We start from the raw sequence: 12,853 nt of genomic DNA, 5'->3' as shown, positions 1-12,853 counted from the left end.
CTCTGAAAACTGAAATGTTTTAATATCAAAAATAAAAACCAAACATAAATTTGGATACTCTTCAGCATTATCCTCTAGTCCTTAGGTAATTGATGGAAAATCATCAAATAAAAGTAGTGTTAATCCCTATTTACTCTGTGGTGGGTGCTGTATTCAGTCCTTTATGTGCATTTTATTTCTTCTTTTTATTTACACAGAAACCCTATTTGGTATGTACTCTTATTTCTTTCATTCTCTTATATACTCTTATTATTTCCTTTGTCTTATTGTTCCCATTGAGAAAAATAGATAAAGAAGGAGGAAAACCTAGTTCCATCCAATTCCCCAGAGGTTGAGATCATAACCACTTTGGGTTTCTTTGTAAGTAGAGAAATAGTTACCATATTTTATGTGTTCTTTGCTTTGTGAAAGTCAATCTAATAATGGCCAGAATGAGAAAATCTGTTCAGTTTCTTTTCCATTTTTTAATTATCATGTCTCTCATTGCTTTCACCAAGTTTACCTAGCTCTTTATAGAGGTGACTGATTCATTTTAGTTGGCTGGAACAAGAAACTTTTTAAAAACCTAGTTTAGAAGTCTAAACTCTTGTGGGTCAATTAGTTTAACTGCATTTTGTGGCCAGAACCTCTGCACATAACTGATCACAAGAGGAGTTTGTCATAGCTCAGGAGTATTCAGCAAATATTATAACACAACCAGAGTTCACTGTATTATGGTTACTGTTTTGGGAATTATGTCATGATCTGAAAAATCTGTAGCTGTTGTGTCAGTCTGAGGAAACTTGTCTGTTTTCGTGGGCTTTTTATAATAATGTTTATGTGTCATACATGGCTTTCAGATTCAGCAATGTGCAACAGACTTGTCTAGGCAACTGTAGAAGATACTGAATTTCCCTTAGTAATTTAGAATGTAGGAAAGTCATTAAGTTTTAGTCAGAGATAACTGCTACAGTACCAACTCTAAAGCAGTACTGTAGAGGAGAGGCAAAAACTTTCAGTTCAGGTTATTTAGAAAGACTGAAGTAGACATGCCTGAGAATACAATTAGATATGCTTTTAAAAATCTAATTTTCTGTTTCCAGAGCTTACTTTTCTTATTGTCTTAGCTTTTAAAATGTGCTTCGTATCTTTCTCTTGCTCTTCAACTTCTTTATTATGATATGGACTGTATAGCTTGGGTATATGCTACCTTTGCCTAGAAGAAATTTTTCCAGCATTGCCGTTAGGATGTAATGTTTGAGTTAAACTGATTGGGAGAGTTGAAACTACCGTTTTTTTTTTTTTTTATAAACTGCAACAGAGATTTTAGATGTTATCTTTGATGTTAGCAAACTTGTTATATTTCATATAGCATTTTTTTATAAAGGACTGTGATTCTACTTACTCAGTCAAATTTTGTCGACATGAAACAATCCATAAAATAAACCTTTTACATTGTGTACTAGTAGTAGTTAGTTGGATGTGGTAGTTAATAAGTTAAATATATTCATGTGTATTTCACTGTAGATTAATATATAAATCTCTTGGATTTTCAGCATGGAGTGGGGAAAGAAATCCTAATTACAATTCTCTTTCCCACTTAAACTTCTCCAGTTTTTGTTTTATTTTATTTGGGCTGTTTTTCTCAACTGTCAGTGGAATTATTGTCTTCCTGTCTCCATATTCAGGTAGTGTCAGTGGCTGAGTATCACCGCAGGATCGATGCTCTAAATACTGAAGAACTGCGCACACTCTGCAGACGTCTCCAGGTGCCCCCTTCAGTAGTTTAAACCCCTTCAGAGATGGAATACTTCCTATTTTTAGTGTCTTTCATCAGAGCAAATCTCTTTTTTGAAGGATTTGTTTTGACTGCAGCACTAAAATGCCCCATCAGAAAATTCCTTTTTGTATTAATAAGAGTACAGTATTGCCTTGAAGAGCTGTAGGGCTATCTTTTCTGGCATCTTTTCATTTATTAAAAATATTCAGAGGAATTTTCTGTTATTTTAGAACTGTTCTCAGTACTGTGTTTCTTAGATTGATGAGGCGTTTTCATTTAACATTGGAAGAATGTCTTGAGTTTGAGATTGAATCTTTACTAAACGGAATCTGAAAGATGTGGTGCTATGGGGAAATGTTTAAAAATTTAATGGATAACAAGGTTCTCTTTAAGGCTATTTCAGTTGTATCAGCTTTACATCAAATATCTTAATGAGATGAATTGTTTTTGTCCTTGAGGTTTTCCTGGTTGGTATTAGAAATATTTTGGAGTAGTATCAATTAGGCACTAGAACTAGATAAATTATTTAAAAATATGTGAAATAACCTGTGTGATTTTTCAGAAATAACTATATATTTGAACTCATTTTTCAGTTTTGTGTATTATTGTGTGTTTTCCTCTTAATGAGATACGCTTTCCTGAATTTTTGTCTTTTAATGCTTCTCATGCTGCCTCGGATTTTTTTTTTTTTAACCTTTCACATCATCAAAATAAGGGTAAAACGTGATGATGTGAAAGAATTAATATAGTTCTCATCAAAAAACAATACAGTTCTAGAACATGTATTGGTTGAAAATGTATGTTGTTAAGGTTTGGTAAGAAATCTGTTAAAGGAACAAAATAATTTAGCAAGATTTCATTCCTGTGTGGAATCACAGTCGCCGAAAATTGCTGCATTTTAGTTATCTGCTCCAATAGAATTCTGTTTTCTGATTTAAAAGTTTCATCAGTAATACTTATGTTTTCATATATTTTACTTTCTAATATTATTGCATTTTATAGATTAAATTAACATGAAAAACTGCCAACGTAATACATTCTAAAAGAGTTTATTCTTATTTAATGAACATTTTTATCATTTTAAGAATATCAGAACGTTTTCATTAAACAAACATATACATTCTTTTCAGTGCATCAAATTGTTCTAATTTAGAAAATAGGTTTGTGAACAAGTTAACTTTTAGATGTATTGTTTGGTTCAATCAGATTAAAAAAATTTGTGTTTAGAAAGTAAAAATTTTAAAGGCATTTAAAAAAATAACAGTAACCTTTTCAAAGCATATAAATTCACATATACATGCACACCAGTGAAGCATTATACTTTTTATTGTACTATTTTTTAAGTTAAAATTTTGGCACCCAGAAAGTTTTCTTAATTATTTTTGGCAAATTTTGTTTACCGTGAATAAAGTAATCTCATAAAAATAATCTCTTTAAGTAGCACAGAGAAAAAAGCAGGCTAGCTTGCTCACTTTTGCCCTTCAACAGAAGAAGTATAGTTTGCATGCAATTTACCGTTTTTGCACAGAAATACAGGTTTTATCTTTCAATACCTGTCCTTATTCATGTAGCGGATGAGGAAAATGTCTACTTTAGCAGAAATCTCTTTCTACATTAGACATGCCATTGTTATTAGATGGAGCATTTTTTGCCTTCTACAATCCTAAATTAAAGCTTTAGCCACCTTTTTCAAGGTATAAGATTTGATATCTCTCAAAAGGCTAAAAATTTTAAAGGTTTGTTGCAGTTTTACATTAATATATTGCTTCTATTTGCTTCTTTAGATTACTACGAGGGAAGACATAAATTCAAAGCAGATTACTCCAGTGAAAGCAGACCTGGAATCTGAATCTTTTCGACCAAACCTAAGTGATCCCAGTGACCTCTTACTGCCAGATCAAATTGAAAAGGTATGATATACCCACTTTTGTACATTTCTGAGTATGTGCCCATGAGAGTAAATAGCTTCTTTTTAGTTGATTTAAAAACTGAAGAAGCAGGGCTATTGCTCCTATTCTTACTCTTCAATGAAGAAAAAGTAAACAAATTATAGCAATTAATGTAATGGAAGATATTAGGAGATTTGGGTAACCAGACGTTAAAATAAATGGCAATAGTAATTTAGGTGAGACAGTATAATAGCCAGTATTTAATTTCTTACTGCGTGCCAGTTACCTGCTTTATATAGGTTATCTAATTTAGTTGTTGCAGCCCCTGTAGGAGTTAGATGCTTTTATTGTCGCATTTTGTAAATGAAGAAACTTGGGCTTAGAGAGGTTGAATAAATGTTCAGAGCCATACAGCTGTAACATATTGAAGCTTGATTTCTAATTCTGAGAGTCTTACTCTAGATTTGAGAGGTGTTAATAATCAAGGTAACAGTTCATCCGATATTTTTGTTAATTTGATACAGAGGATGCAAACAATAAGGGATTCATGTTTCTTGCCTCTAACGTATGTATTGTTTGGTATGATTCTTTCTTTGTCTAATGAACAATTAGTATTTCATATCAAGAAATGTACAGATATTCTTCAAGCATCTCTGTATCTTTCATAATAATAAATAATTTCTACTGTTACTTTTATAGCCTACATGTTATAAAGTATCATTTAATTCCAACTGGCATTAGTATTCTGCAGATTGACAGTAAGAAGCTATCAAGTATGTGTTAACAATTTATTTTTCAAAGCTTACCAAGCATCTTCCACCGAGAACAATTGGCTATCCATGGACTCTTGTTTATGGTACTGGGAAGCATGGCACAAGCTTGAAGACCCTTTATCGAACAATGACAGGTTTAGACACTCCAGTGCTGATGGTGATTAAAGACAGTGATGGGCAGGTATGAAAAGTAACAACATAGACATCTTACCTTTTAAGAGATGGAAGTAGCAGGAATTTTAGCATATTCTTTTGATAAAAAAATTAGTATATTTTATTCAGTTTATTTGGTAATTATTGAGTGCTCTTGATATGCAAGGCAATGCTGAGTTCTGCAGAGGGATAGCTATGAGCATGAATAATTAAAAGAGTTCCTACCTTCAAAGAGTTATAGTCTGGTAGGAAAAAAATATTAAAGTATGGGAGTATCTCTAATGCCAAGCAAAATATGCCTAGTATAGTGAGAACCTATAAAAAGTAAAAGAGGTGTTTATATTGTTCATTTCTGTCTGGAGGAGATAAGAGTGGGTTCAGGGGAATGGTGAAAATTGACAGCCTTGAAGTGTGGAGAAAGTTTTGAAAGGTAAAGATAACTGTGCGGATGAGACCAAGGACAAAGTCACAGATAAGCAAGAAAAACATTGGTTATCCCTGAAACAGTAGTTTCATTAATGGACAGAACAAATCTTTGGTGTCGTCAGACCTGGTAGCTTCCTTTGGGGAGGAGGCACAAAGAGAGTTTCCAGAGTGCTGGTAATGTCCTGTTTCTTAGTATGAATGAAGGTTAAATGGGACTTTGCTTTGTGCTAATTCCATAGCAAGCTGTATAATTATATTTTATACATATATATATTTACACACATACACATCGCTTACAATAAGAAAATCTATTTAAAAATTAAGAGTATTAAAATAGAATATAGGGGATATAATGACTATAGAGATCATCAGTCAAACTCTACATTCCCATTTCATGATCTGAAACCTTAGACCTAGAGATTGAAATGACTTGTCCAGGCCTCTTATTCATTGTGTGTCTTGTACTGTGTAAGGCCAAGGCATTATAGTACTGAACAATTCAGACCCAAATTCTGTCCTCATGGAATTTACTGTATAATAAAGAAAAAACTAGCATTCCTTTTTAGTGGTAGAATGTTTACCTATGCTGGAGGGTTTTTGCTTTCTTAAGTGCTACAGTACCACAACAGCTGTTGTCTTTATTATATGTACATTGTCATCCTGAAATGTGTCTACCACTTTTTTAGATTGTCTTTTTTAATTGTTATAATGAACATCTTTCTAGATTTCAAAACTAGGAAAAATCTAGCATTTTCCCATTGAGAAACTGATATGTTTATACCTGCCAATAATGTGAGTTGTTTAACAACTGATCATGCTTGTCTGTTTCAGTACAGATAGATAAAACTATGGTATATTTCCTTTTTTTTTTTTTGTATTTTACTTATATATAATGGGCTAATGCTTACAGAAACAAATTGCTAGTTGTGTCATTGAACATACCTTTTTTTAATCCTTAGGTTTTCGGTGCATTAGCATCTGAGCCATTTAAAGTGAGTGATGGCTTTTATGGTACTGGAGAGACCTTTGTTTTTACATTCTGTCCAGACTTTGAGGTAAGGACAGTTATTCCAGTTTGTGAAGAGATGGCATCATGAACAGAACATTCATTCTGGAGTTTTGCATACTTGGATTTGATTCTCAGTTTCTGCCTTTTACTGTTAACTTAGCACTTTTTTTTTTTCCCCTTCCCATTTTCACCTTCAACTTTGCTGTGGTTAGAATGGGGATCATAAAATGTAACAGGGTTGTTTGAAAATTAAAAGTGAATCATATATGTATAACACTTGATGTGGTACCAGGCACACATTGTGGGCCCAGTAAGAAGTATACGTTATAATTACTGTTTTGTTTATGAGTTGTCATTGTAAAATTTCTAGAAACCTTTACTTACTAAATAAGTTTAATAACGAAAGTCAGTCTTGAAAACTTAAAAAATAAATCACTTGGGTTTAAATCAAAAGTGATTACCTGATTTTTCTTTATTGTGACTTGACTAAAGTAGATACATTCTAATGCCAATAAGATTTAAAATTTTTAAATGTACATAAATTTTAGTGAATGTTGCGACTCTGAAGCATCGAGTGCAGTCTTAGTGCTCTAGTACAGTCTGCTTCAGTCTGGTCAGATAGTTCCTGGGAGATAAAATTTTAATCTTGAAAATAGGAACCAACATAGTTGCTTAAAAAAACAGAGCTGTCTTTAGGAACAGCTTCTGGTTAATCTGGTGAGCCGCTGAAACCCAAGTCTGTTAGGAGAGTTTTTATTGTGTTACCAAATTCTCTTTTGTTCATGCCTCCCTGGTGGCTCAGTCAGTAAAGAATCCGCCTGCAATGCAGGAGACCTGGGTTCGATCCCTGGGTTGGGAAGATCCCCTGGAGGAGGGCAAGGCAACCCATTCCAGTCTTCTTCCCTGGAGAATCCCCATGGACAGAGGAGCCTGACAAGCTGCAGTCCATGTGTACGCAAAGAGTTGGAAGCTACTGAGTGACTAAGCACAGCTTATAGAAAGTGAAAGTGAAAGTCTTAGTTGTGTCCAACTCTTTGTGACCCCATGGACTATACAGTCCATTGAATTCTCCAGGCCAGAATACTGGAACGGGTAGCCTTTCCCTCCTCCAGGGGATCTTCCCAACCCAGGGTTCGAACCCAGGTCTCCCACATTGCAGGCGGATTCTTTACCGACTGAGCCACTTAGGGAGTCATGAACAAAATATAATTTGGTAGCACAAGGAAAACTCTCTTTAACAAACTTGGTTTTAAGTGGCTCGCCAGATTAACCAGTGCTTTCCATTCCTTCCATGAAACATATCAACTGACACCTGCAGCTAGCTGGAAGCTTCTCGTTGTTAACAGATTTTGGAAGTTTCAGTTGTGCTTGTTTTCAGTCCTATTTGTGATACTGTTTCTACCTGTTAACTAACAATGCAATTAAACAAATGTTATGTATCTATGAAAAAGTGAGTGTTAGTTTATTGAGAACTATAATGACTACTTCAGAAAATGTTTGTAAAGACGAGGTGCTAGAAATTGATGTTGGATTAATATTAAGTTTAGGTAGAACTTCCATGAAAGATTGAAAATATTTAAGAATATTACTATTAGCCTCCAACTAATAAAAAAAATTAAAAAAAAAAAAGAATATTACTAGAAGTTGGGTTTTTTTTTGGCTGCTCTGGGTCTTCGTTGCTGCACATGGACTTTCTCTGGTTATGGAGAGTAGGGGCCACTCTCTAGCTGTGGGCGTCTCATTGTGGTGGCTCCTGTTGTTGCAGAGTACAGGCTCCAGGGCCCGTGGGCTTCAGTAGTTGCGCACATGGGCTTACTTGCCTGGCAGCATGTGGGATCTTTCTGGATTAAGGATTGAACCCATGTCTTCTGCATTGGCAGGAGGATTCTTAACCACTGGAGCACCAGGGAAACCCAACATCTGGAAGTTTTTACCCTGGAATTTCTTGGATGTTTTTATATTCATTGCTCTTTAAAGAAATTGAAACTGAAAGTCATAAGCATGTTACCCGTTTTTATGAGAATAATGATAGACCAGTTCATACCCAAAGAAAAGACCTTAGCCATATATCAAAATATTAAAATATTATCAAATTAATATACATTTATATTTGATGTCCCTGCAAGAGGGAACGGCTCCCCACCCCAGTATTCTGGCCTGGAGAATTCCATGGACTGTATAATCCATGGGGTTGCAAAGAGTTGGACACAACTGAGTGACTTTTATGTCACTTAAATTTGATGTTAAAAATAGCATCTACTCAGTTTTTAGCTGATTTACTTTCCTTAACATTTCTCATTAACCATTGAATTCTTGATACCTGTGTAGTCAGAAAAATTTGCATATATGAAGAGATAGCAAGATTTGTGTATTTAAATTATGTTGCAGTTGAACACATGCTTTCAAACTTAGTCTTACAAACACTGAAAGCAAAAGCCACCACCCTTTCGGCCCAAACTTTTTCTGTTCTTGTTAGTCTTCTTGCTGTCTGTCTAGGCTTTATTAACTATTCATAATTCAGGAGAACTGTAGTAATCATTTTCATCTACATATTTAAAGCTTTTTTTTTTTTTTCATTTTTGTAGGTCTTTAAGTGGACAGGAGATAATATGTTTTTTATCAAAGGAGACATGGATTCACTAGCTTTTGGTGGTGGAGGGTAAGTCTCTTGAAAATTTGACTATGAGATTTTAAAAGAAACTTTTAAGAATTCATTTGTATTATTTTTAAATCAGCTATCTTTGAAAAGTTTTGACATTAGAATCCTAATTTATATATTATGACTAATTTTTATATTATGACTAAGAAAGTATATATTTGCAGGAAAGTACTTAAGTGTAATATATGAAACCCTTGATAGAATATTTGTTTATTCATCTCAGAATACTGTTTAGTTGATTCCCTTTCAATTAAAACCCATCTTGTAGAGTACAGTGACTCCTTGATATTTGAAAGAGAAATATACTAATCCCTTCGAGCTTCTCAAATTTTCAAAAAATTATGATGATAAATTCTTTTTTTCAATTTCTTGTTTTTAAAAAAGGTCTAAAATTTTTCATATTATTCTACCCTGGAGACTATTTGGATTGATATTTTAGACAATAGAAGTTTGTTTTCCTGTTAAAAATTTTAGTGATCCCACCCCCTCTCAGTTTTCAGGGCTTGTTTCTTATTTATTTTGTTTGTAGCAGTTTGATTTGATTCTTTTAGCATAGCAAGCACTGCAGGGAACTTCGATTTCTTGTTCTGGTATTCCAGCTTCATTTGGTCTGCATGGTGTGTGGAGATCTATGGCTCTGCTGCCTCCTAGCCCAGACTTCTTAACTAGCCCTTGGCAGATGTGACCTCCTTCATTTGTTGCTTCTCTGTGTCCTTCAAAATAAGACATAATACATGCTAAATAATTCCCAAATTTATGTGTTATTTATTTCCTGCATTTGAGGAGATATGTAATAATAATAATTCATTCAGTTTACAGAATCTTATTAGCCTGAACATGCATCATCTCGATTCTAACAAATTCTCTTAACAACTTCTCTGTAGATAGGTATTTGGAAGACATGATTTCAGTGATTAAAATTTAAGCATGGTTATTATAGCCTTCTCTGAAGGACATAACTGGGTAACTAAAAACAATGTTATTTTTAGTTATTGGAATCAGCTTATGGTGTTCATATGTTCCAGTTACATCTTTTTTGTTGGGGAAGGGCAGTCAATCAGCCCTCCTCCAAATGGTAGTCTTAATGTGATTCAGTTAGCTCTCTAGGAAAGCCTCACAAGCAAGTGGCTTATAATTTCAAACTGTTAAGCGTGCCTTCAGTCTTTCAGAGTAACATACACAGTGTCATTAGATGCCTGCAGGAACTTGGTTTTGATGATACAGCATGATTCCAGCAAGCTGATAAAAAATTAGGTCATTCGATAACAAATTAGAACAAGTTTACAGTCTTTGAAGAAGGAGAGTACGGTCTCAGGAAATGGGAGGAAAAGACTTGATATTCCAGAATTCCAAACAGGAGCCCCAGAGAAATCAAAATCATGTAAAAGACTGAATTTAGGATTTAGAATCAGACCTGATTCAAATTCTCAGCTTCAGCACACATTATGTGTGGGACCTTGAACAACTCAAGTCTACAGTTTCCTCAGCTGTGAATTGGAGATTGAACCCTTAACACTAACCACACTTTTTATTTTAGATGATAGGGAGTTTTCATGTCTCTGAGAAATTCATATTAAATATGTTAAAATCAAACAGCAGAGAGAAATTTATAATACCAGACAAAGAATAACAGAGTAGTGCCTGCCTCAAAAGCTAATTCTTTGTGAAATTAATTTTAGAGGGTTCATTATATTCCTTGCTCTGTATGTTCAGTGATTTTATAATGGGATATGAACAACAAAAAAAAAGTTGTCTTGTGCCAGTGCGGAAAGGAGTAGAGAACGGTTTGGAAAAAAGAATGAGTTTAGAGTTGTTGGCTATTGAAATATCTCATTAAATTAATATTTTACAGCCTCTGCAATTATTCTTTTATAACTTAGGGCATAAGTATTAAAAGACTCTTGTTAGAACTGTTCTCTTCTATATATTACAGGGGAGAATTTGCCCTATGGCTTGATGGAGATCTCTACCATGGAAGAAGCCATTCTTGTAAAACATTTGGGAATCATACACTTTCTAAGAAGGAAGATTTCTTTATCCAAGACATTGAAATCTGGGCTTTTGAATGAATATAATGCTCTCTGTCTTAGCAGGATAATGGCCCAAACCTGACATGGACAAACAAGCATTGTTTGGAAAGTTCAAGAAGCAATACAATGTAACATGTAGCTTGTGTTTTAAAATTAGTTTGTATCACCATTTATTATAGCTATAATTTTGGAATTTATTTTTAAAATCATGTTTCTGTCCCGGACGTTTTTAGGTTTATATCATGGCATGGGTCCATGGAACTTAACAGCTTCGGTTTTGTCAAAATTTTGGTAGCATTTTAATCATCGTGACCACCTCATCTATAATCCATGTTTTCTCAGTCTCCTAATAGGATGGTGCTCTTTTGTTGAACCTATTTTGGTTTATTATTTTTTAAACCATATTGATTGTTTTACTATAGTAGTCTAACTTGAGATATCGAGGGAATGAATACATGATACTGCCATTATCTGTGAGGTTGGCGCAAATGACTATTGGACATGCTCAACCTAGTTTCTTTTAGAAAGGAAAAAACACATGCCAAAACAACATGTACTTCATAGATCACTGAGTTCTAGTTTTAATTCACACTACTGCATTCTCTTTATTAATTTTGCCTGTATTCTCAATTTCATTTTAATAAAAATGAAATTTGAGGAGAATTCTGGTTGTAATAGACCACAATGCACATGGTCTTCAGGTTTGGGCATATGCTTTCATCATTGAATTGTCTGATGAAGAGTTATAAAATGACAAAGGAGAATGAGAACTTGATGATTCTACTGGATTTAATATATCAAGCAAGAAAATATCTATTTACATATTTGTAGCTTAGCAGGGCATTATCATAACTAAAAAACTATGAAACAGATGCATATTTCGTCAACATATTGTGTCAGGTAAACTGTTTTATAGTTCTGTTGTTTTAGCCTTGTTGCACACCAACTCCCAAAATATAGCTTCCTATTCAAAAGGGGAAAAAAAAAACGTGATTTTTTTTTGAGTGGTATGTGTTATTACCATTAGCATTTGCTGTTACAAAAGGGCAATGATTATAGTAGAATATTGTAACTCAGTAGACTTGTTGAATATGCAGACTTACTGTCAAGTGACCTCAAAAAAAAAAAGAAAAGATAGAATATATCAGTAGTTCTTATCCTCTTTTGTAGGAAACCAATAATAAGCCATTATGGCAATAATTCATCAGTTAATTTCAAAGCTTCATGTTATGCAAAAAAAAAAAAAATCCTGCTGTTATACATGTGACAGTGACCTTGTGCTGAAATTTCAGCTATTCCAGATAAACATTGTATATTATCTTGTAAATTAATGTTTAAAGGTAGTTTTGTTCTTATAGAAAGTGTTGATTGCCAGGTTGCTTATAGCACTTTAAATTATTCTAAAAATGAAATTATAAGCCAAATATGTTGGCTTAAGTAGTTTTAGTTGTATAGTACTTGAATATATTTAGATCTTTTGAAAATTTAGATAATATCTAAAGAAAGCATAATGCTAATGAAAAAGAAAATCTGATACTCTATTTAATATGCTATTGCTGAATATGAATAGAAATGCAGGGCATCGTTTCTTTGTCTATGTAAAGCTCTCATTAAAAGTTACTAACAGTGTATAGATTAAATGTTTACAATATAGGGAACTGTAAATAAATATATCAGGTTTCCCCCCTTTGGTCTTCCACAGCAGTATTATTGTCTTTGTGGAGTTGACTAATCATAAAAAAATCCTGTATTGGATTTCAGTTACAATAAGGTCATAGTGGTATATAGCAAATAAAATTAAATACATAAATATAAATTTGAATTTGTATTTATTGAATAATCAAGTTATTTTCTATTTAAGAAGTCTTTGATTAACCATACTACTGTCGTTTACATGTGAAAAATGGTTCTAGAAACGGTGTTGGTGGTGGTAATTAGTAATAATGATGGAGGGATGAACTTAAGTGGAGGGAACACCACGGTTCAGAAAATGGGGATGTAGCAAGGTACTTGACATGTGAGAAGCTCATGTGAGAGTGTTTGTTAGTTTTAAATTATGTCACTTTTCTTTTTTTTTTAGTGGAGAGTACATAGCAAGGTAAGACTAATTTCATAAAGAGCTTTGTTTTTGTACAATGTCAAGAAATTTATTTAT

General features: G+C 33.5%; 1 protein-coding gene across 14 annotated transcripts in view; it reads left to right on the top strand.

The window, feature by feature from the left end:
• OXR1 (oxidation resistance 1) overlaps positions 1-12,514 on the top strand; it is a 486,852-nt gene extending 474,338 nt beyond the window's left edge. For 9 of the 14 annotated variants that reach the window (XM_043483377.1, XM_043483376.1, XM_043483378.1 and 6 more), the window contains 7 exons: positions 289-360; positions 1,668-1,748; positions 3,544-3,669; positions 4,450-4,602; positions 5,960-6,055; positions 8,595-8,668; positions 10,602-12,514. In XM_043483377.1, the coding sequence (XP_043339312.1) occupies positions 289-360; positions 1,668-1,748; positions 3,544-3,669; positions 4,450-4,602; positions 5,960-6,055; positions 8,595-8,668; positions 10,602-10,737 (738 nt within the window). In that variant the 3' untranslated portion in view covers positions 10,738-12,514. The remainder of the gene's footprint in view (positions 1-288; positions 361-1,667; positions 1,749-3,543; positions 3,670-4,449; positions 4,603-5,959; positions 6,056-8,594; positions 8,669-10,601) is intronic. The other 5 variants (XM_043483381.1, XM_043483382.1, XM_043483389.1 and 2 more) reach the window with 2 other exon arrangements.
• Positions 12,515-12,853: the final 339 nt, after the last annotated feature.

Source organism: Cervus canadensis, chromosome 12 (assembly GCF_019320065.1).
Source record: "Cervus canadensis isolate Bull #8, Minnesota chromosome 12, ASM1932006v1, whole genome shotgun sequence".
Classification (NCBI taxonomy): Eukaryota; Metazoa; Chordata; class Mammalia; order Artiodactyla; family Cervidae; genus Cervus; species Cervus canadensis.
This window is presented reverse-complemented; position numbering and strand designations above follow the sequence as displayed.